This window comes from Dasypus novemcinctus, chromosome 5 (genome assembly GCF_030445035.2).
Source record: "Dasypus novemcinctus isolate mDasNov1 chromosome 5, mDasNov1.1.hap2, whole genome shotgun sequence".
Classification (NCBI taxonomy): Eukaryota; Metazoa; Chordata; class Mammalia; order Cingulata; family Dasypodidae; genus Dasypus; species Dasypus novemcinctus.
Genome location: NC_080677.1, coordinates 43,652,434 through 43,677,714, shown reverse-complemented (window position 1 = coordinate 43,677,714; position 25,281 = coordinate 43,652,434). Strand labels below are relative to the sequence as shown.

The following is a 25,281-nucleotide window of genomic DNA, read 5'->3' as shown; positions in this document are numbered from 1 at the left end:
TTGTAGTCCTCTGTTTTTTAAATAGCCACCAGTCTAATGGGTATAAGATGCTACCTCATTGTAGTTTGGATTTGCAATTCCCCAATAGCTAGTATCTTTTCATGCACTTTTTAGCTATTTGTATTTCTTCTTTGGAGAAGTGTCTATTCAAATCACTTGTCCATTTTTGAGGTGTAGGATTTCTTTATATATGCTGGACATTAGGCCCATATAAGATATATGGCTACCAAATATTTTCTCTCATGGAGTATGCTCCCTTTTCACTTTCTTGACAAACTGTTTTAAGGTGCAAATGTTTTTAATTTTGAGGAGGTCCCATTTATCTATTCTTTCTTTTGTTGCTCCTGCTTTGGATGTAAAGTTTATGAAACCATTTCCTAACACAGGATCCTCTGGATGTTTGCCTACATTATTTTCCAAGATCTTTATGGTCTTGTCTCCAATATTTACATCTTTAACCATCTTGAGTTAATTTTTGTATAGGATGTGAGACAGTGTTCCTCTCTCAGTCTTTTGGATATGGATATCCAGTTCTCCAAGCACCAATTGTTGAAGAGGCCATTCTCTCCCAGTTGAGTGGAGTTGGTGGCTTTGTTGAATATCAGGTGACTGTATATGCTAGGATCTATGTCAGAACTCTCAGTTGAGTTCCATTGGTCGGTATGTCTATCCTTGTGCCAATACCATGCAGTTTTGACCACTGTAAATTTGTAGTGTCTTTTAAAGTCAGGTAGTATAATTCCTCCAATTTCATTTTCTTTTACAATGTGACTTTGGCTATTCAGGGCCCCTTGCCCTTGCAAATAAATTTCATAGTTTGCTTTTCCAATGCAGTAAAATATGCTGTGGTAATTTTTACTGGGATTGCATAAAGTCTGTAAATCAGTTTGGGCAAGATAGACATCTTGATGATGTTCAGTCTTCCTAACCATAAACAGGGACATTTCTTCCATTTATTTAGGTCTTCTTTGATTTCCTTTAACAATGTTGTATAGTTTTCTGAGTACAAGTCATTTACATCTTTAGTGAAATTTATTCCTAAATATTTAATTATTTTAGTTGCTATTGTAAATGGAATTTTTTTCTTGATTTCCTCCTCAGCTTGCTTGTTACTGGTGTACAGATTTTTGCACATTGATCTTATAACCTGCCACTTTACTCAACTCATTTATGAGTTCCAGAAGCTTTGGTGTAGGTTTCTCAGGGCTTTCTATGTATAGGATTTTGTCATCTGCAAATAGTGAAATTTTTACTTCTTCCTTTCCCATTTAAATGTCTTTTATATCTTTTTCTTGCCTAAGTGCTCAAGCAAGTGTTTCTAACACAATGTTAAATAAGAATGGTGAAAGTAGGCATCCTTGCCTTGTTTCAGATGTTAGAGAGAAAGCTTTTAGCATTTGAATATGATGTTATCTTGAGTTTTTCATATATACCCTCTATCATGTTGAGGAATTTTCCTTCTATTCCTATCTTTTGAAGTATTTTTATCAGTAAAGTGTGCAGTATTTTGTTTAATGATATTTCTGCATCTATAGAGATAATCATGTCATTTTATTTCTTTTGATCTGTTCATGTAGTGTATTATGTTGATTGATTTTCTAATGTTGAACCATCCTTGCACACTAGGGATGAAACCCACATGGTCATGGTGTATAATTGCTTTGATGTATTGTTGTACATGATTAGCAAATATTTTGTGAGGATTTTAGCATCTAGGTTTATTAGAGAGATTGGTCTATGGTTTTCCTTTCTTGTTGCGTCTTTGTTTGGTTTTGGTATTAGGGTAATCTTGGCATCATAGAATGAGTTAGGCAATATTCCCTGCACTTCTATTTTTTGGAAAAGTTTAAGCAGGATTGATGTTAGTTCTTTCCAGAATGGTTGGTAGAATTCATCTGTGAAGCCATCTGTTCCTGGGCTCTTATTTGTAGGGAGATTTTTGATGACTAATTCTATCTCGTTACTTTTGCTGGTTTGTTGAGTTTATTGATTTCTTCTTTTGTCAACGTAGGCTGCTTGTCTGTTTCCAGGATTTGTCCATTTCCTCTCAATTATCCATCTTGTTGGCATGCAGTTTTTCAAAGTATCCTCTTATGATACTCTTTATTTCTGTGGGGTCAGTGGTGATATCCTCCACCTTATTTCTGATTTTATGTATTTCCATCTTCTCTCTTTTCTTCTTTGTTAGTTTAGCTAAGATTTGTCAATTTTTTAAATCTTTACAATGAACCAGCTTTTGGTTTTTGTTTTTTTTTTCCTAGTGCTTTCTTATTTTCAATTTCCTTTAGCTCTGCCCCAATCTTTATTATTTCCTTCTTTCTACTTGTTTTGGGGTTAGTTTGTTGTGCTTTTTCTAATTCCTCCAGGTATGCAGTTAGGTCTTTGATTTTAGCTCTTTCTTATTTTTTAATGTAGGCATTTATAGCTGTGAATTTCCTTCTCAGCATTGCTTTTGCTACATCCCATAGGTTTTAATACATTGTGTTGTCATTTTCATTCGTTTCAAAGAAGGTACTGGTTTTTTTTGCAATTTCCTCCTTGATCCACTGATTTTCTTAGAGTGTGTTGTTTAACTCTCATATCTTTGTGCCTAATCTGCTTCATTGCCCCTTACTGCTTTCCAGCTTCATTACATTGTGGTCAGAGAAATTACTTTGTGTAATTTCAATCTTTTTGAATTTATTGAGTGTTGTCCTGTGGCCTAGCATGTGGTCTATCCTGAAGAATGATTCATGTGCACTTGAAAATAATGTATATCCCTTTGTATTGGGGGTAATGTTCTGTATATATCTATTAGGTCCAGATACTTTATGTGTTATTCAAGGTCTCTGTTTCTTTATTGACCCTCTGTGGAGATGTTCTGTCTAATGGTGAAAATGGTGTATTAAAGTCCCCCACTATAATTGTAGAGGCATCTATTTTTCCACTTAGTTTTTCCAATGTTTGCCTAATGTATTTTGAGGTGCCCTGGTTAGGTGCATAAATGTTTATAATTGTTCTTTCTTCTTGATAAATTAGCCCTTTTATTAATATACACTGTCATTTTTTGTCTTTACAATAGTTTTGCATTTAAAGTCTATTTTGTCCAATATTAGCATAGCTACCCACCCTCTCTTAGTTATTGTTTGTATGTAAAATTGTCTTCCAACCTTTCAGCCTCCTTGCATCCATGGGTGTATAGTGAATTTCTCGTAGACAGCATATAGATGGGTCATATATCCTTATACATTCTGTGAATCTGTGTCTCTTGATTGGAGAGTTTAATCCATTAACATTCTATATCCTTGCAGTTGTCTGTGTTCCTTTGAAAAAAAAATTAGAACCAGAGAAAAGGAAATAGATAAGAAAAGAAAAAGAATAATAACAACACAAAAAGGTAGACAAAGAACCATAAAAGAACTAGGAAACTATGTAATATGATTTTTTAAAAATCATAAAAAACACAAAAATGATCCAAAAAATCATAAAACAAAATAATAGAAACTCAGTCAATAAGTTCCCTGTCATAAGGTGCTAGCTATGTGCCTAACCTGAATCCCCTCTCTTGGGAGGTACAGGGACTCAAACCAGGGACCAAGGCAGTAATTTCTCCCACTGTGCTACAACAGCTCTATAGACTAAATGGGCTTTTGAAAGCTTATCTGGCTCTTTCTAACAGTTTTCAGGGACCAGGCTAGTTACATGTCTATCTCTGCCCCCTCCCTGACCAAGGTCTTGTCTCTCAGGATGTGGTAGCCTGCCTGAGAGCAGAATCCCCCTTCCCCTGTTCCTGGGGCCACCTCAGTGATGGCTGGTATCCTCCTGAAATTCAAAGGGGGTTCAGGTGGTCAAACTCAGGGAAAGGAAGTCACTGTCCACCCTTTGCCAGACCTCTCTTCCTCCAAGGAATGCTTCCTCCCCTCAGAAGGCCCATGAGAGTCAGGGGTTCAACAGTGGCTATTTGACTTGAGAGTGAGGGTTACTCACCTGCAGTTTCAAGCCTCAGGGGCAAGCAACTCATGATTTTCCCTGGGGCTCTTTATCTCTCTGTCCAGCTTTCTCCTGAATGATACTCTACAGCCTCCTGCTCTATGGACTCCAAAAACAGTTCACTTAGATAGATGTTTGCCCCTTCTTTACTTTTACAAAAGAGCTGAACAGTGTTCACCTACACCAATGCCATTTTCCAGCTTTATGTGTTTTGAGGCTATATTCTAAAATTTTATTAAAAAGAAAAGAAAAGGGGAGTTGTGGGAATCACAATTCTGTGTGGATCAGAATAGGCAGGCCAGACTCAACTCTTTCACAAAAACTATGGAGAAAATGTCAAAAGCTGTCCAATGCACCTGCTTTAGGGATAAGCAGACCAGGACAGTGCTACACAACTGCCAGGACAGTGAGGGACAGAGAGATGGAGAACCTGAAACAACAAACATGAGTGACCAAACCCCCACAGTGGCTGGGAAGGAATCCCCTCCTCCACCTCCAAGATATTAAGCTGGGGTAAAACCCCTGGCTCACTATCATTGAATGAAAGGGGAACAGACATCTTCCTCCCTGTCAGCTGTTACAAGGGAAGTGGTAGGGAGTGTGTGTGTGTATGTGTGTGCGTGGGGGGGGGGGTTTCTTTCAGTGAATTCAGCCAGCAAAGCCTGCTTTGAATCTCAGTTCTGGTGAGACCAAAACATTGCAAAGCAGAGATGGATACACCTCCATGGAAAAGTGCTCATGAAAGAATCACCTGCTGGTCAGTCTGGAAATTGCATGGTCAAAAACTGTTTTTGGTTGTTTCTGTACCCTAATTCCTGAGAGAAAATCTACACCCCATTAGTGAGTCCTTTGCCCAATTTTGATAACTCAAACTGGGCAATTTTAAAAATTTAGAATGAGTTGAACTAAATATCAAAGAGCTCTGGAAAAAAAAAAAAGAGGCAACAGAGAGAAACTGGCCATTAGAGTAAATTCACCACATATTCAGATGCCTGGACATAAGCAAAAAAAATTACACACCATACTAGGAAACAGAAAGAGATGGCTCAGTCAAAGGAATGTATCTCCTGAAGAGATACAGGATTTAAGACAATTAACCAATGATAATACACAACTCTCTTAAGTCAATTCAAAGAAGGAAAAGAAAATATGACTAAAGAGATAAAAAATATTAAGAAGACACTTTGTGAGCATAAAGAACAATTTGAAAGCCTGCAAAGAAAAGTAACAAACCTTATGGGAATGAAAGACATGATAAATGAGATTAAAAATACATTAACGGTACATAAGGAAAGATGTGAATTGCTCAAAGACAGAATTATTGTTTTGAAGACAAAACATCTGAACTGGAAAAGCCAAGAGAACAGAAAGAGAAGAGAATGGATAAAATGGAACAGGGTTTCAGGGAATGGAATGCCAATGCAAAATGCACAAACATTTATATTTACATTATCAGGGTCCCAGAATAAGAGAATGGAAAAGGGGCAGCAAGAATATTTAAGGAAATACTGACTGAAAATGCGCCAACCCTTATGGAAGACATAAAAAACAATATCCAAGAAGGACATAAAAAACAATATCCAAACAGAATAAATCCAAATAGACCTACCCCAAGACAGTTACTATTCAATATGACAAATATCAGAGATAATGAAAGGATTCTGAAAGCAGCAAGAGTAAAGCAGGTTGTTCCTGCAGGACCTGCTGCTGGGGAGGCACCGCCATGCCTCTGGACCAAGTTGGCATGCAAGGATGTGAACTTAGCCAGCCATAAGAAAATAGAGTAAGAAGAACAAAGTGACAAAGAGAAGACATAACACTTATGCACAAACAACAACTAATTAATCCCCAAGAATAGACAAAGAAGCTAAGGAATTGATTATACCTGTCAAGATAAAATGATGACCAGATAGCAACAAAAAACTACAAACCAAATCAATAATCAGGAAAACATGGCCGAATCCAATGAACAAACTGAAAACCGGGAAGAGAAGCAGAACACAGGACAAGTAATTAAAGATCTCAAAACATATGAGACCAACTTAATGAAGTAAAGGAAGAGATTAAAAATATGAAGAAAACACTTGGAGAGGAAACTGCAAACATATGCAAAAAGATAACAGATATGATGGTGATGAACACCACAGTTCAAGAAATCAAAAATACCCCTCAGCAAATAGCAGCAGATTGGAAGAGGCAGAGGAGAGAATTAGCAACATGGAAGACAGTACATCTGAAATCAAACAGATAGTAGAACTGATCAATAAAAAGAGAGAAAAAATCCAGCTGGGACTTAGGGACCTGAATGACAATGCAAAATGCACAAACATATGTGTTATAGGCATCCCAGAAGAAGATGAGGGAAAGGGGACAGAAGGGGTGTTGGAGGAAATAATGGCTGAAAACTTCCCAAATCTACTGAGAGAGATGGATGTACATGTCCAGGAAGCACAACACACCCCAAACACCATAAATCCCAACAGGCCCACCCCAAGACATATACTTATCAAATTATCCAATGCTCAAGACAAAGAGAAAATTCTAAAAGCAGCAAGAGAAAAGAGAACCATCACATACAAGGGAGGCTCCATAAGATTAAGTGCTGATTTCTCATCTGAAACCATGGAGGCAAGAAGACAGTGGTATGACATAGTCAAGGTACTAAAAGAAAAAAATTTCCAACCAAGAATACTCTATCCAGCTAAACTAGGATTCAAAAATGATGGAGAGTTCAAAATATTCAGAGATAAACAGAAATTGAAAGAGTATGCCAACAAGAACCCTGCCCTTCAAGAAATACTAAAGGGAGTTCTGCAGGAAGAAAGAAAAAAAAAACAGGAGAGGCAGAGTTGGAAGAGAGTGTAAGAGCAACAAAAAAAGACAAAAAGGAAAGGAAAAAACAAACAAACAAAATATGACAAACACAAGTCCAAACAAAATATGGCTAACATAAATAATTCCTTGAAAATAATAACACTGAATGTCAATGGATTAAACTCACCTGTCAAAAGATCCAGACTGGAAAATTAGATAAGGAAATATGACCCATTTATATGCTGTCTACAAGAAACACATCTTAGATCCAGGGATTCATGAAGGTTGAAAGTGAATGGCTGAAAAACAATCATACAAGCAAACAATAACCAAAAAAAGGCAGAAGTAGCTATATTAATATCAGACAAAATAGACTTTAAATGTGAAACAATTGTGAGAGACAAACATAGATACTACATATTAGCGAAAGGGATAATCTTTCAAGAAGAACGAACAATCATAAATATTTATGCTCCTAATAAGGGTGCCTCCAAATATATGAGGCAAACACTGGAAAAACTAAGTGAAAGAATAGATGCCTCTACAAATAAAGTGGGAGATTTTAATACACCACTATCAACTTTGGACAGAACATCTCAAAAGAGAATCAATAAAGAAACAATAACTTTGAACAGTATAGTAGAGGAGCTGGATCTAATAGACATGTACAGATCATTACACTCAAATACAGCAGGATATACATTTTTCTCAAGTGCACATGGATCATTCTCCAAGATAGACCATATGCTAGGCCACAAAGAAAGGCTCAATGAATTCAGAAAGATCGAAATCATACAAAATAATATCTCTGACCACAGTAGAGTGAAGCTGGAAATCTGCAAGGGCCAGTGGCCCAGATTTCACACCAAGATATGGAAATTAAACAGCACACTCTTAGAAAAACAGTGGGTCAAAGAGGAAATCTCAAAAGAAATTAATAACTACCTTGAAACTAATGAAAATGATAACACAACTTACCAAAATTTATGGGATGAGGCAAAAGCAGTACTGACAGGGAAATTTATAACCATAAATTCATACATCAAAAAAGAAGAAAGAGAAGAAAGAGCAAAAATTGAAGAACTAGCTGCACATTTGGAGGAATTAGTGAAAAAAGAACAAAGTAACCCCACAGGAAGAAGAAAGAAATAACAAAGATAAGAGCAGAACTAAATGAAATAGAAAATAAGAAAGTACTTGAAAAGATGTACTTGAAAAGATGTACTTGAAGAGCTGGTTCTTTGAGAAGATCAATAAAATTGACAAACCCTTAGGTAGACTAACAAATAAAAAAAGAGAGAAGATGCAAATACACAAAATAAGAAATGAGATAAAATGAGAAAGGAGATATCACCACCGACCCCACAGAAATAAAGACTATCATAAGAGGATACTTTGAAAAACTGTATTCCAACAAAAATGACAATTCAGAGGAAATGGAAAAATTCCTAGAAACACATAAGCAGCCAATATTGATGAAAGAAGAAACTGATGATCTCAACAAACCAATCACAAGTAAAGAGATAGAATCAGTCTTTAAAAACTTCCCAACTAAGAAGGGCCCAGGGCCAGATGGCTTCACAGGTGAATTCTACAAAACATTCTGGAAAGAACTAACACCAATCCTAATCCCGCTGAAATTCTTCCAAAAAATCAAAACAGAAGGAACATTACCTAACTCATTCTATGATGCCAACATTACTCTAGTACCAAAGCCAAACAAAGACACCACAAGAAAGGAAAATTATAGACCAATTTCTCAAATGAACCTAGATGCAAAAATCCTCAACAAAATACTTCCTAACCATATCCAACAACACATTAAAAGAATTATACACCATGACCAAGTGGGATTCATTCCGGGTAAGCAAGGATGGTTCAACATAAGAAAATCAACCAGTGTAATACACCATATAAACAGATTGAAGGGAAAAAATCACATGATTATATCTATAGCTGCAGAGAAAGCATTTGACAAAATACAGCACCCTTTCTTGATAAAAAACACTAAAAGATCGTAATACAAGGAAATTTTCTGAATATGATATACAGTATATATGAAAAACCCACAGCCAACATTGTTTACAATGGTGAAATCATAAAATCTTTCCCTCTAAGATCAGGAAAAAGACAAGGATGTCCACTATCACCTCTTCTATTTAACATTGTCTTAGAAGTACTTGCTCGAGCACTGAAGCAAGAACCAGATATAAAAGGCATTCATATTGGAAAGGAAGAAGTCAAAATTTCATTATTTGCAGATGACATGATACCATACATAGAAAACCCTGAGAGGTCTACAACAAAGCTTCTAGAATTCATAAATGAGTTTAGTAAAGTCACAGGTTATAAGATCAATGTGCAAAAATCAGTAGCATTCTGTACACCAATAATGAGCAAGCTCAGGAGGAAATCAAGAAACAAATGCCATTTACAATAGTCAATAAAAAAATCAAATGCCTAGGAATAAATTTAACTAAAGATGTAAAAAACTTATACACAGAGAACTACACAACACTGTTCAAGGAAATCAAAAAAGACTAAATAAATGGAAGAATATTCCCTGTTCATGGATAAGAATGCGGCTGGGGCGGCTTGCACCCTGATGCTGACGGGGGGGTTTGGAGGGGTCAGACTAGACTGCAGTGGCGTCTGATGCTACGGCAGAGAGCATCAGAGGGGCTCTCAGGAGTGGAGGACGCACGGCAAGGGGAGGAAGAAAGCTGCGGAGACCAGGTCTGTGCGCAAGTCCGGTTTATTGCGGAAGGGGACTTTATAGGGTTAGGGACTGCGTAGAGGGATTTGATAGGTGCGGGCAGGTACTGCTTCCAGATAGGTGATTGTAAGCGGTTGCTAGGCAGAGGGCTGGCTGAGAGGTTTGGAATAGGGGAGGGGAAAGGGGGAGTGAGAGCTGGCCGGATGTTGGGCTAGGCGGGAGATAAAAAGGGGGAGGGCAGCACCGGCCAGCTGTTAGCAGCAAAGGCCTAGTCAGGCGTGGTTACCTTATCTAGGCCCAGTGGGCAGAGGCGGTATCACTTCTTGCCGCACCGTTTGCTACTGTGGCAAGCCGGGCGCCCTTCCTCCCACATAGGAAGACTAAATATTATCAAGATGTCTATCCTACCAAAACTGATCTACAGATTCAATGCAATCCCAATAAAAATCAACACAGCATTCTTTGAGGAACCAAAAAACTAGCTATGAAATTTATTTGGAAAGGAAAGAGGCCCTGAATAGCCAAAGACATATTGAAAAAGGAAAACAAAATTGGAGGAATCACACTGACTTCAAAACATACTGCAAAGCTACAGTTGTGAATACAGCTTGGTACTGGCACAAGGAGAGACACACAGACCAATGGAACCAAACTGAGAGTTCTGATGTAGATCCTCATATATATAGTCATATAATATTCGATAAAGCCACCAAACCCTCTCAACTGGGAGAGAATGGCCTATTCAACAAATGGTGTCTGGAGAACTGGATATCCATATGTAAAAGAATGAAAGAGGTTTACCATCTCACACCTTATACAAAAATCAACTCAAGATGGATCAAAGACCTAAATATAAGAGCCAAGACCATAGACTTTGGAAAGCAGTGTAGGGAAGCATATACAAGACCTTGTAATAGGAAATGGCTTCATGAACTTCACACCAAAAGCACGAGCAGCAAAAGAGCAAATAGATAAATGGAACTTCCTCAAAATTAAAGCCTTCCTCACCTCAAAGGAGTTTCTCAAGAAAGTGAAAAGAGAGCCTACACAATGGAAGAAAATATTTGGTAACCATATATCTGATAGGAGACTTATAACCTGCATATATAAATAACTCCTATATCTTAAAAATAAAAAGACAAACATCCCATTTAAAAAAATGGGAAAAAGATTTAAACAGACACTTCTCCAAAGAAGAAATACAAATGGCTAAAAAGCACATGAAAAAAATGCTCCAAATCTCTAGCTATCAGGGAAATGCAAATCAAAACTACAATGAGATACCATCTTACTCCCATAAAATTGGCAGCTATGAAAAAAAGAGAAGAGTACAAATGCTGGAGAGGGTGTGGAGGAATGGGAACACTCATCCACTGCTGGTGGGAATGTAGAAGGATCCAGCCATTCTGGAGGACAGTTTGGCGGTTTCTCAAAAAACTAGCTATAGATTTGCCATATGACCCAGCAATTCCACTGCTGGGTATATACCCAGTAGAACTGAAAACAAGGACACAAACCAATATATGCACACCAACGTTCATAGCAGCATTGTTCACTATTGCCAAAAGTTGGAATCAACCCAAATGCCCATCAACAGATGAATGGATAAATAAAATGTGGTATATACATAAAATGGAATACTACTCAGCTTTAAGAATGAATACACTACAAACACTCGTGATAACATGGCTGAATCTTGAGAAACTTATGTTGAGTGAAGCAATCCAGGCATTGAAGGACAAATACTACATGACCTCAATGATATGAAATAAGTAAACCAAGCTGTCTCAGAGAGCTAGAGACTGGATGATAGGCTTAAAGGAAAATGGGGGGTAGAGGAAGGATGTGAGTTGACACCTACATGGGTGAAATCTATGATAAGCTGGAGGTAAGTATTTGTACAAGGAAGGGATAAAATAAGGGACTAGGGTTACCTTTGGGTGGAGCTTTGCGGGTTTGAGGGGGCTAGGGATGGGAGGATGGGTAATATTGCCCAAGAAATTGGGGAGAGGGTGGGGCAAAATACGAACATAGGAGATTGTCAGGTATTTGGTTGAGAGTATAATGCTGAGAAAACTTTTTCAAAAATATAATAAAGAAGGTTACCTGTTTAAGATGCTTAAAGTGGATAATCCAACACAGGACAGGCTCCTAGGGAGTATGTGAATGCTCATTTTGCCATAGTGGGTTATATCATTGGATAAAGACCCATATAATGAGAGTGAAGGTATACCCACATTCTGGGGAGGACGGATGTTCTCAATAGAGGGAATTGTATCTCTTGAGAGAAATGGTGGCTCCCAGTGCATTAGGGCAGTGGAGCATGTCAAGCCCTCAACACTGTTGCAAGTATCTCTGAACATGGCCCTTCAAGCAATGATGACTGACTGTCACTGTGGACCTTAAGGGGAGGGGGAAAGAGGTATTGAATAGATGGAACCAATGTAACTGTGTGGGCAATAGACGTGTTCCACAAGATTACACAAGGATGGATATAAGACATGTTAAATTACACCAAAAATATATAGGGGCTGATAGGCTAAAATGTAAATCATAATGTAAAACATAAGATAACAAAAATTTAGAAAATTGTATAGTCTAAAATAGAAACCACAATGTAAACACAAATGTTACCTTATTTGAAAGCTATTGTCTCAATATCTGTACATCAGTTTCAGTAAATATAGTATGAATATGTAAAATGATTATTGCTGTGAAAGGGAAAAGGGTTTTATGTTGAATATGTGGGAGTACTGTATATTGTATATATGAATTACTGTGGTCTAAAACTTTTGTGAAGATAAGCTTAATAATTAGGGGGGAAAAAGGAAAAAGCTAGGACATAGACACTGAGGAAAAGATGGAAGTAGTTGCCTTGCCAATTTGCATATAGGGCAACACTTATGCAGTGGTGGAAGGCAAAATATCAAAAATAAAGCTTTTGCATTTTTAAATTTTTTGATACCCCAATTTATTTTTACCTTAATTTTTCTAAATTAATATGTATTCTATATCTAAACTTTAAACTCATCACTATATTCCATTTTACTATTAATGGAACCTGGCAACATATTGGGCTTCACTTTTGAAGAAGTTTTGGATCACAGAGAGGTTCAACAATAGCAGGGGAGGAATAATGGTGTGGGATGTTATTGACAGGGGACACACGGTTGGCAGGGAGTTTTACAGGGCATATATCCAGGATACACAAAAATATTTGGATATTTTCATAGTGGTTACAATTAAAAATAACAACTGAGGGAGTGCTGAGTTCCTAGCCAGGGGAGCTCTATTACAGTCCCTAAAGGAACAGCAATAATCCTCCAAGTGCAATGGCAAAGACCATAAAAGAAGGAAGGTCCAACAATGAGTCCTTAGTACTAATGACTATGCTTGTGAGCCTGTGCACCTGAAATAAGAAGAAGGCCTAGAGCTGCAGGGTGCCTAAGAGTTACCTCCTGAGAACCTCCATGTTGCTCAAATGTGGCCAGTCTCGAAGCCAAACTCAGCATGTAAATGTATTGCCTTCCCCCAGAGTGGGACAAGACTTCCAGGGATGAGCCTCCCTGGTGCCGAGGAATTACTACCAAGTACCAGCTGATGATGTAACTAGAAAGTGACCTTGAATAAAAGGGTCAACTCTGACCAGCAGAATATCTCAATCTACATATAATACCAGCAGTTAAAAATGCTTTTCGACCTGAAGAAAAGGGGGAAATGGAAAGAACAAATGAGTTTATATGACTATGAGTCTCCAAAAAGAGCCAGGAGGTTATCAGAAGGGTTGCCCTTATGTACACCTGAGCAGAGTCCCAGAGACAGGTAAAGTAGATACAACCCCAGGTATTGGTTCTTCTAAGGTCTACAGAGACCCACAGGTCCTATGGTGATGGCAGATGGAGTTCAGTGCCATGTCAGTTGGCCCTACTTTGGAGTTTGTGTTTCTGTGTGATGGAGCTGGACTCGGTTGTGATCTTTGTTCACAAGCCTCTCCTGTTACTTTTACCTCATCTGTAGTTGGTGCTGGGGTGTAGTGTATACCCAGGGGACCTGACTCTCTGGACTGACCATGTGATAGCCAGGCCCTGAGCCTCAACAGACTTGCAACTCCTACACTCTGGGTTATTGGACTTACCCCACTCAGCTCACATGGAGGTAAAGAAGGTCAACCACCACACCAGGGAGCCAAGAGTGCCTACAACTGAAAGCAGGAGAATTGCATCCAGCATCCATGTGAAATCTAAGCCCCCTCTTGATATAGATGTGGAGTGGAAACAACCATTCTAAGGTCCACAGGATGGAGGAATAAAGTATGGATTAGAGTGGACTTACTGATATTATATTCATGAACTATTGTGATTAGTAATTGAAGAATATGTGGCATTGGTGTGGAGAAAGTGGGCATGGTGGCTGCTGGGGGTAGGGAGTGGGAGGAGGAGATGTGAAGTGGGGGCTTTTACTGGACTTGGAGTTGTCCTGGGTGGTGCTGCAGGGACAGTTACCAGACATTGTATGTCCTCCCATGGCCCACTGGGTGGACTGTGGGAGAGTGTGGGCCATGATGTGGACCATTGACCATGAGGTGCAGCAGTGCTCAAAGATGTATTCACCAAATGCAATGAATGCCTCATGATGTTTGAGGTGGTTGTTGTTATGGGGGGAGGAGTGATGTGAGGAGGGTGGGGGGTATATGGGGACCTCATATTTTTTTAATGTAACATTAAAAAAAAAGACAAAAAAAAAAGAGAAAAGCAAAGCATCACATACAAGGAAAACATGACAAAATTAAATTCCAACTTCTCATCAGAAACCATGGAGGAAAGAAGAAAATGCAATGATGTATGTAAGTTACTGAAAGACAAAAACTACCAGCCAAGAAGTCTATATCCTGAAAAACTGTTCATCAGAAATGAACATGAGTTGGAAGTCTTCACAGACAAAAAAGGAAACAAAAACTGATAGATTATGTTACCAAAGGATCAGAACTACAAGAGTTACTAAGGGGAGAGCTATAGCCTGAAAGGAAAAAAACAAGGGTGAGAGACTTGAAAAAGAATATAGAAATGAAGATTATTAGGATGGATAAGTAATGCCTTTACAGTAATAACATTGATTGTTAATGGCTTAAACTCCCCAATCAAAAGACATAGACTGATAGAATAGATTAAAAATTATGAGTCATATATATACTGTCTATAAGAGACTCACCTCAGGTGTAAGGACACAACCAGGTTAAAAGTGAAAGGTTGGGAAAAGATATTCCATGCAAATAGTCAACAAAAAAGAGCTTGAGTAGCAATAATAATATTGGACAAAAAAGACTTTAAATGCAAAATGTTATAAGTGATGAAAAAGTTCATTATATATTAATAAAGCAGACAATTCTCCAAGAAGAAATAACTATAAAAAATATTTATGGATGTAACATGAGTGCTCCAAGTCACATGAGGGACACACTGGCAAAACTGAAGGAAGGAATGGGTATTTCTGCTATAATAGTTTCTTAGCTAGATTGACAAAGAAAAAAAGAGAGAAGACACAAATAAATAAAATCAGAAATGAGAGAGGGAGACATTGTCACTGACCCCACAGAAATAAGAGAGAAATAAGGGGATACTTTGAACAACTATATGCCAAAAAACTAGAAAATGTATATGAGATGGACAAATTCCTGGAAACACATGGACCACCTACACTGACCCTAGAAGTAATAGAAGACCTCAACAAATCAATCACAAGTCAACAGATTGAAACAGTCCTCAAAAACCTTCCAAAAATGAAAAGCACAGGACCAGATGGACAATCTAATACCAGGCTTGCTCAAGCTCTTCCAAAAAACTGAACAGGAAAGAACACTGCTGAATGCATTCTATAAAGCCAACATCACTCTAATACCAAAATAAGGTAAAGAGAATATGAAAAAAGAAAATTACAGACCAATATCTCTAATGAATATAGGTGCAAAAATCCTCAACAAAATACTTGCAAACTAAATCCAAAAGCACATTAAAGAATTATACACCATGATCAAGTAGTTTTTATCCCAGGCATGCAAGGGTGGTTCAACACAAGAAAACCAATTAGTGTTATAAACCACATTGATAAATTGAGAGAGGTGATACGAATAGACATCTGCACACCAATGTTCATAGTGGCATTATTCAAGATTGCCAAAAGGTGGAAACAACCCAGGTGTCTATCAACTGACAAACGGATAAACACATTGTGGTGTATACATACCATGGAATATTTTGCAGCAGTAGGAAGAAATGAAGTCGTGAAGCATGTGATAACATGGATGAACCTGGAAGACATTTTGTTGAGTGAAGTAAGCCAGACACAAAAGGACAAATATTGTATGACTAAATTATAATGAACTAAATATATTATGTAAACTCATGAAATTAATAATTAGAAAATAAGTCACCAGAAAACAGAATGAGGGGGAAGCAGATGTGGCTCAAGCAATTGGGCTTCCGTCTACCATATAGGAGGTCCAGGGTTCAATACCCAGGGCCTCCCGGTGAAAGTAACCTAGCCTGTGTGGTGAGTTGGCCCATGTGGAGTGCTGCCCTGTGCAAGGAGTGCTGCCCCATGCAGGAGTGCTGCCCTGCGCAGGAGTGCTAGCCCACACAGAGAGCTGATGCAGTAAGATGATGTGAAAAAAAGAAACACAGATTCCCAGTGCTGCTGATAAGAATAGAAGTGGTCATGGAAGAATACACAGCGAACAGACACAGAAAGCAGACAATGGGGGGCGGGCAGGTTGGAGGGGAAAGGGGAGAGAAATAAATTTAAAAATTAAAAAAAAAAGAAACACAGAGGAGAGGCAATAAGAGATACAGCAGACCAGGGAGCTGAGGTGGCACAAGATAATGATCACCTCTCTCCCACTCCAGAAGCTCCAGGATCTGTTCCTGGAGCTGCCTAGTGAGAATACAGGTAGGCAGAGAAGAACACACAGCAAATGGGATACAGTTTGCAGACAATGGAAGGAGGGGGGAGAAATAAATTAAAATATAAATAAGTTAATCTTTTTTTAAAAAAGAGAATAACAGTAGAGAATGGAAAGCTGAGGATTAATCTGTGCAGAATGGGTAAAAAGATTGTAAATCTTTGGAAATGAATGGAAATGGTTAAGAGTACATCAGCAGAGCTATTATAGGGTATGACAGTGGTTGAAAGGGAAAGTCTAAGGACATGTACATTATTAAAGGAAAGCTAAAAATTGTGACATGGGACTGTATAATAGTGAAACCTCACATAAAATATGAATATGGACGATATTGCACATATAAGACATTTTACAAAATAAATATAAACTAGAGAGAAAGAAAAAGAATAGCATCTATGTATGGCAAGGGAAGCATAGAGAGATTTAGAGGTGATGAGCTTTGTTTGGTGTTTGTTTACATTATTATTACTGGAATAATGAAAATCCTCTAAAAATGATTGAAGTGATGAATGCACAACTATGTGATTATACCAAATACCACTGATTGCACACTCTGGATGGGTTTATGCTTTATTAATATGTAGCAATAAATCTGATTTGTTAAAAAATAGAAAATTAAATTAAAACTTTTAAAAAAGCACTAGAAAACATAATCAGACAAATGCAAACCAAACCCTCTCTATGATCCCATTTCGAACCCATTCAAATGAAGAAAATTAAATCATTTAATACAAAGCATTAGAGAAGATATGGTTCACTGTAATCTTTTGTACATTAGAAGTATTTTTTCTACCACACTTTAAGCCATTTTTGCATTATCATTTGAAGTTGAATAATCACATATCCTATAGCCTAGCAATCTCAACATAAGTATATTCAAAGTAACTCATATGTTTGAGCCATGAAACATGTACAAGAATATTAATTTAAACACTTTTTGTAATAGAAAAATGATGTAACTATTAAATGTATATCATCAGGATTACAAATTATAGTATATTCAGACAACGGAGAATTACAATGTAGTAAAAATAAGTTAACCAAAGCCACATGTGCCAAGATAGAAGGAAGCTTAGGAACGTAATATTAAGAAAAAGAGTAAGTCTCAAAAGATTGCTTACAGTATGATACACTGTTTATAAAGCTCAATGACAGATAAAACTTAACCTTCTAATTCTTGAGTTTCATTATGGGGGTTCATTATAGTGTAAATAAATAAATAAATAAATACCTATGGTGACAGAGTATCATAAACCAAGAATTATGATTAATCCATTTCTGTGTTCCTAGAAACTGTTTAAAATATACATAGTAAATACCTGGAAAGAAAAATGAACAAGCAGTTGAAAGATGCTAATAATATGGCATAAAATATCTTTTGTCTCTCAATAGAAAAAAGAAATATTAGTTGAATCTTCATTGAGAATAAAAAATTATACAGAAAAATAATGAACTCACTAAAATGGAGCATTGTTATGAGCTAAAATTAAAGAAAAGATAATCCTTTTAATACTATTTGAGAGATGTTTTCCTTTGAAGTACCATAGTGGTGTGGTATTTGACCCTTTTAGAATTAAATGAAAGAATACAGCCCTAGCATAAATTTTGGCTTTGCATAACTGTTATTTATATAATCAAATATACAATTATTTCAACTTTCAGAATTATGCTATCAGTCATGCCCAAGAGACAAAATGATGGTTCTACCACAGGAAGTAAATGTTATAAACCTTGAAAATGTATAAGTAAAGGTCTAAACTTTGGAGAATTTGGGGATGGTGATGCCCACTCTGCTTCTGTTTGAGAGGGGGCTTAGACAGGTGGAACTGTCTTGCTGGCAGTTGTAGATACTTTCTGTTTCTGGACCTTTACTTGTACATTTTCAAGGGCAAAGGTAGGAGATGGAAGGAGGGAAATGCAGGAGAGAGAAAGTTTTCAGCAATAACATTCTCATTTTTTATAATTCAAGTGACCAAATAATGACTGCATTTGATGAAACTAGAAAAGCTGGTTCAAGTGTATTATTTTAACCACTAATATAGCAACGTAAAGAGAGAAAAATAATACCATATTGTCCAAGTTGAGTGCAGGAGGGGAGAGAGATGTTCATGGCTGTGTGAGAGAGCTACAGCACCATCCATCAGATTGGAAACACTATGGCTAATGTCTGAATATGATAAAACGAAAATGGAGTTAAGAGAAGAACAAGTAACAGAACAAAATATGAAAAATTAGAAGTGTTGGTCTCTTGGGAACAAGACTATGAGTGAGAAGATGAAAGATAAGTCGGCCAGAGATGTGTTGTTTTAATTTTAAATCCTCCTATACTAGGTACTCTTTTCCTTATGTGAATGAATGACTTTCATCTAAATAAGTGAATTAATAAATAATGAAATAAAATAAAGCCAATATGTGTATGACAGAGCTTTTATCACTTGAACCAATAATGACTGCCCACAGCCTTCTCTTACATCCTCCTCTCAATATTTCTGTACTTACTACTCTGCATTCAATATCATGAAGCATAATGATACTTATCTTCATTGTTTTGCATGAAGACAGCCCCCAGAGATGAATTGCAGGAAATTTTTTCAATGGCTTGTAAAATATTTTATATTTTATAAGTGAGCTGAGTTGTCAGTGTCAATAATGGAGGAGGAACAGAAAAGGGCAACAGAGTCCCTGAAATCTTTCAAGCTAATTTATAGCCAAAGCACAGTTGGAATTTAGAGGTCTCTCAGGGCTGCACAGATTGCTGCTTGGTCCTCTGAATAACATTGCCCCTTAATCGGAACACACCCAAGGAGACACAATGATGCTACAGGCCTAAGGTTCACCCAATGAACCTTGTGAGGACACATGACAAGCTGGCAGGGAATCTGACTCACCTCATGAATCAGTCCCATTCATCCCTAGTTAACCTCACACAAAATTCACTTGGTTTGTCTTCTTTTTTTCAGACTTAAAAACTGAAGAACATCTTAGTAGGCAAAAGACTGTCTTTTCCTGCCTCCACAAAGGAACGGAAGTGACAAGATGCTAACCTGTCTCTTGGGGGACGGGGGTGTGGCTGATACACACTCGTTCACTGAGTGGTTTGCTACCTATGCTGTCAAAAGAACACAGCTCTCCAGACATTGTGTTGTCAAAGAGAGTGCATAACCTTGTCAAGGGGCCAAAATGTGTTCTCTTCCTCCTAAAATTAGAGGAAAATAGGAGATGAGCGTTCTAATCTTATCTTCCTGTTGCTAGTTTTAATTCAGCCCTTCCTCCAACTTTCTATTCAGGATATTTCACCCAACACCTTGCCTCCCAGGAACATGGAAACCAAATATCAGACCTTTATAAAACTATCCCATGTTGGCAAACAAGGCAAAATGTTTTGGGGAATTGTGATAAAGAGGTGATGAATATCCAAATTGTCATTTCCTGTATCTTGCTTACTGACTCATCACTTATCCCTATGATCTGTCTTTGCTATGCATTTTCTACAGCTTTACTTTATCAGAGCTGAATAAATCTTGTGCATGGTATCACCTCCAAAGCTATGTAAAGAGGCATGAGGAAATAATTTAACAGACCGCACTTACCAAAAAAGAAAGGATCAATAAGAAATCATTGCAACATTATGATAAGATTTGTTCATAGGTAATATACAAACACTAGCATAATATAATCACTTCAGTGATTGATAAAATAACCACAAACACATCCGTCCATGCTATCACCTGACAGTGGCTGACTTAGACCAGTGACTTCAGAATCATCTTTCCAATTTGTCAAAAGTTGCCATTCTTATGCAAGTAACAGATTTTCAAATCCTGAATTGTGAATTGTATCCCTTCATGTTCAGTGACATTTTGAGGCGACTGTATGGACAGGGTGAGGTGTGCTTGCTCATATATGTGTGCACGTGATGTTAATATACCCACAGACATACTTGCTACTGACTCACGCTGGCTTTCATGCTGTCCTCATACACCTTACCTACCCCCCATGGCTCTTTTACTTACTGTTCCTCTGCCTGAATTGCTCTCCTGAAGACAGCAATGTGGTTCACTCCTCTCATAACAGTAAACTTTGTTCAAATGTCATCTTAGGAAGGTGTCACCAGATTACCAAATTAAAAATGATAATTTCTCCATCCCTGCTCTCTGGATCCCCTTCCTTGTATAAATTCCTGCATAGCACTTAACACCCTCTACTACATTGTATCACTTTCTTCTTTCTTTGGTTGCTTGAGGTCCAGGAGGGTGGGGATTTTATCTTTATTCACTCACAACTCCCTAACACCAAACAATATGTGTGGCACATCAAAATACTTACTGAGCATTTTCTGAATGAATTAAATTAAATATCATGAAAATTATGCCAGCATGGATATGACTGGATATGACTTTTTCAAAGTGTCAACATTCTGATATAAACATGCATTTTCTTTCACATGTCAATAACTCTAAATGCTCTGCCTCCAATATCCAATCGCTGTTACCCCACCCCTCCAGGGACTCCTCACCATCCCCCACTTCCATTTGCTAATATCCCACTGTCCTTCTAGGCTGTCTTCACCAAGTGTTTATTTGTCATTTCCTAGTTCACTTAGGACTAACTCCACAAAGAGGGATTTTCCAAGCAGAAAAATTCCCAAAAAGAATAAAAAATCAACCCTGCTACAGGGAAGCAGATAATTTGTTGCAAGAGATCTAGTAGGCAAAGCAAAAAATATCTGGGAAGTATAGGCAGTGATCTACTCGGAGGGAGAAAGAAGTTGTGTTGCCCAAGGAATCCCTTATTCCCCTTCCTCAGATGAGAAGTCTCTGGCAGGGGTCCCATCTACCCCTACTCAAGGGGCAATAATTTTCCAGAAGAACCATTTGGACACATGATTACTTTCAGGTCATTTGAGAAGTTCTTCAGCAAGTGTGTACCGAGAAGATGTCTATAGTCTAGGTATGATTTCAGAAGATGGAGCTGCCTGAATGATTTCTTGCTTGGACTTGGCTGGGACTTTTTCCATCTACACTTATTTTTTTCAGTCTAGATTTTTATGAGTATTGAATAATAAGAGTATTTAGATGGCTCTAGTAGCTGAGATGGAATCTCAGACAAAAGACCTCTAAGACTGAAATATAAATAGAGAAGAGTTCAGGATGACATCATGTTGTATGCACACCAGAAGTGACCACAAATAACCTACAATAACCTTTAAAATTAGTTTTTTCCTGACTTCATAAAACAATATTTTATTTGGCAGGCATGTATTGGCAAGCTCTTTCAAAAGCTCTATTTGTTTTCTGTATCCAGGAAGACACAACCAGTGTTTTCACATAGGTTTCCTTCTATGCTGTGGTTTTGCCATTTTCTGCTTCTTTATGAGTGGCTGCTGCAGAATATTTTTCTTTGAGATGTTTATTAAGAGCAAGAAGGATATGAATGAAAAACCATCCTTATAACAATACTGGGTGGGTTTCTTCTTCCATATGTAATGCTGACCAAATCCAAAGGACGGAGGCAGAATATATGAACAGCGGTATGGTTGCTTTATTCTGAGGTTATATAATAAACTGCAACTAGATAAAAATATATTATTATAGGACATTGAAGAAAATCAGCCCATGTGTCTTTTGAGTCATTAATGAAATCCAAGATTAGAAAGAGAATGTAACTTAATGCAGCTTAAAAAATGTATCAAATTATTCAAGCCAAATTGAAATATAGCAGAGGGCAGGAAAACATAATTTCAAAGTTATCATTTAATAGGTTAGCCCATTGTTCTTGCTTTAAAAATTTTCTCCCATCATAAAATAAAAGTGAGATATTTTTCCTAAAGACTTTAACATATAAAATCTTTTCTGAATCCAGTTAATTTCACATTGCTTGGGTTTTCAAACTGTTCTTATACTGTTTCCTGGAGGACAAAGATGAATAAGAGTACAATCTTTTCACAAGTAATAAAAGCAAAATAAATATTTACCAAATAAATAACACTCCTAGAATAAGTCTATATTTCATTTTCTTCTTGTGGTTCCTGTTAATCTTGTACTCTCACACAAGCACATAGGAAGGTTCCAATAATTAACCTTGTGCTGTTGACCTAACCAAAATTAACTGGCTATGCAACAATTTAGTTGTCCATATAAAAACAGGAAGAGAGATTTCCCCAAGTAACCCTTACTCGCCATGAGAAAAACAGCTGGTGCTCTCTCTTTCCATGTAAGGTTGGGGCATGGATGAAAGGATGTATACTTCTGATATCCTCTCTTGTAAATGCGTGGTTTTTTCAGTGGAAGTGTGCCAGCACTCAGTTCCTCAGAGGCAGGGGCCCAAAAAAGTCTGGTCAAAATATTGAGAAGTCATATCTTTATAAGATGAGGTCTGTTAAAATGAACAAAGCTTCCTCACCAGTGTAACATGACTTATCGCTGCAAAATAATAAAGAAAGCCCATGCCTTTCCTCCTAAGAAAGGAGGGAAAGATTAATAAGAAACATTGCCTTTGCAACAACAAAAATCAAAGTTTTAGTACCAGAGTTCTTTGTGTCCCTGTTTTCCAGTAGTTCTGCTACATTTCCCACAGTACACTGCTGGGATTTTTTATTTTTTATTTCGCTATGCATGCTCACACATCTGTTGCACATGTGTGATCAACCGACTAGATTTTCGAGCCAAATGTCCTGTTAAATGGACAGAGTGGGCAGAGCATTCCTTTGAGAGTTAGATTCTGCCTCTGGTGGATTGCCGCCAAATGCAATGGTGTAATAAAGAAAAGAAATCTGCTCATTTGAATTGCATTGAAATGAACTGTGTTCTCTCCTAAAATACCATATGGTAATGATCCCTGGAGGTATGGTGCATAACACCTAGGTCTGGCAGATTCCATTGGAAGGCTGTAAATGTCCCTGTGTAGTCAGACTGTGAAAGGCAAGATAGTTGACAAGAAGCATGAAGGCTGAAACAAGAATCCTATCTGATGTCCCTCAATCAACTCGAATGAAAGAAAATAGATTGAACAAAGAAATCCTAGCAAGTCATCTTGGAGAAATCCTTCTTCTCCCATTAAAAAGCAGTTCTTGGATCTCACCTCCAGTAAAATGAAACCGTATGGAAACAAAGCTGTTTCACCTGAGCAGTAGCCAGAATTTCTTTGCAGCAAATTATCTCAATAAGACTCAAGTGTATGTCTGCAGAGCAAAATGCAGTCTTCATAATCAAACCTCCACCAGAGCTGAGAGCAGATGGACCAAGTAACCGGACCCACTAACAATCCTGCCTCTGCTTTGGCTCGCACTCTCCGTGAACCTGATCCTACTGCAGGTAGTAGCTAGTGATCTCCATGTCATTCTGTGAAGTCTCTGAAGGGAAACACGTGCTCCCGCGTGCGCGCATATAGACACCCGTCTTTTTAGCAGGGAAAATTTCAGGTAATTAGAGAATTGGTGGTGAGACACTGAAATATCTGTATGCCAAAAGTAGAAAAGAATGACACATTTTTCCCCCGACACACATCCCTCTCCCTAACACCACATGTTACTGCTATAGAAATTTAGAGTATGGGGTTTAACCACAAAACACAAACAAAACCTAACAGTCATTTGTAGTTATAAATTTTTTTACATTTATATCAACAGTGCAAATTTGATCAAGTCTTTCATCTTTCCTGAAAAGGTACAAATTTTTTTTACTAATTTAGTCCAAAATTAAAATACATTTTAAGATAGAAATAATATGTGGATTCATCTCTAGAAAAGAATTTCTTCTTGTCTATATTGTTTCTATTTTGATAATTTGATCAAAATGGCAAATCTGTTTATGGGGTGCAAGAATTCCTAAACCTATAGTTGCTTAACCTAACTTTTCTTTTACCAGAAGCTTAGATAACTAAAGAAAAGTCCAAATAACTGACTGTAAAATACTGAATTTACACCATGATTGTTCTTAACTTTCCTGGAAATTGAAAGGGTTTTTTTTTTTTTCATGTCAAATGTGATTTGGTGTTTTGATTCCTATAGTACCTTTATGATAACTGAAGGACACCTAATTACAAAAACATAGATATTGCACGAAGGAATAATAATAGCCAATATGTATCAGAGAGATTTATCTAATATTGGACTAATAGTAATTCATTTCATCTTCACCATTAGCCAATATTATTATTCCAAAAATTTATTGGTGAAAAACCAGATTGATCGGTATTTTGTGCTTGGTCCAAGGTCAAAAGTGAAGTATATGTGAAGTGTAAACCTCTACCTTCTTTTTCCAGAGCCTATGCTCTAAATAGTCTATTAAAACAAGGTTCTAAAATGACATTATTTCTCTTACTAGAACAATTGTAGATTTACAAAAAAATGGAGAAAGTATAGCACTCCACAAACCAGCCCCTATTTTTAACACTCCATATTACTGTGGTCCCTTTGTTAAAGTTGATGAAAGAATATTATAATTATATTATTTACTATAGGCCATAGAATACATTAGAATCCACTGTTAGTATTGTACATACCTATGTTCCTTTTTTTTTTTTAATTTTATTATTGACTTTGTAATAATATTACATTAAAAATATATATGTGAGGTCCCATTCATCCCCACCCCCCCTCTCTCTCCCCCCCCAACAACACTCGTTCCCATCATCATGACATATCCATCGGATTTGGTAAGTACATCTTTGGGCACCTCTGCACCTCATAGACAATGGTCCACATCATGGTCCATCCTATGTTCCTTTTTAACTTTTACTTGAATAACTTATATATGACAAAATTTCCCCATTTAATCACATTCAAATATGTAATTCCATGCTATTAATTACTTTCACAGTGTTGTGC

General features: G+C 37.3%; 1 protein-coding gene across 4 annotated transcripts in view; it reads right to left on the bottom strand.

Annotated features, from left to right (window-relative positions):
* Window positions 1-25,281, bottom strand: part of CRPPA (CDP-L-ribitol pyrophosphorylase A) — a 393,039-nt gene that overhangs the window by 14,813 nt on the left and 352,945 nt on the right. Inside the window, exons 10-12 of one of the 4 annotated variants that reach the window (XR_009185802.2) lie at window positions 15,740-15,803; window positions 6,971-7,082; window positions 3,150-3,302 (exon numbers count right to left, since the gene is read on the bottom strand). The exons of 1 other annotated variant lie outside the window; for it this stretch is intronic. Coding sequence is in view for 1 of the 3 variants with exons in the window: in XM_058296921.2 (XP_058152904.1) it covers window positions 15,740-15,803 (64 nt within the window). In the remaining 2 variants the exon portion in view is untranslated. The remainder of the gene's footprint in view (window positions 1-3,149; window positions 3,303-6,970; window positions 7,083-15,739; window positions 15,804-25,281) is intronic. 2 more of the 4 variants (XR_011648802.1, XM_058296921.2) reach the window with 2 other exon arrangements.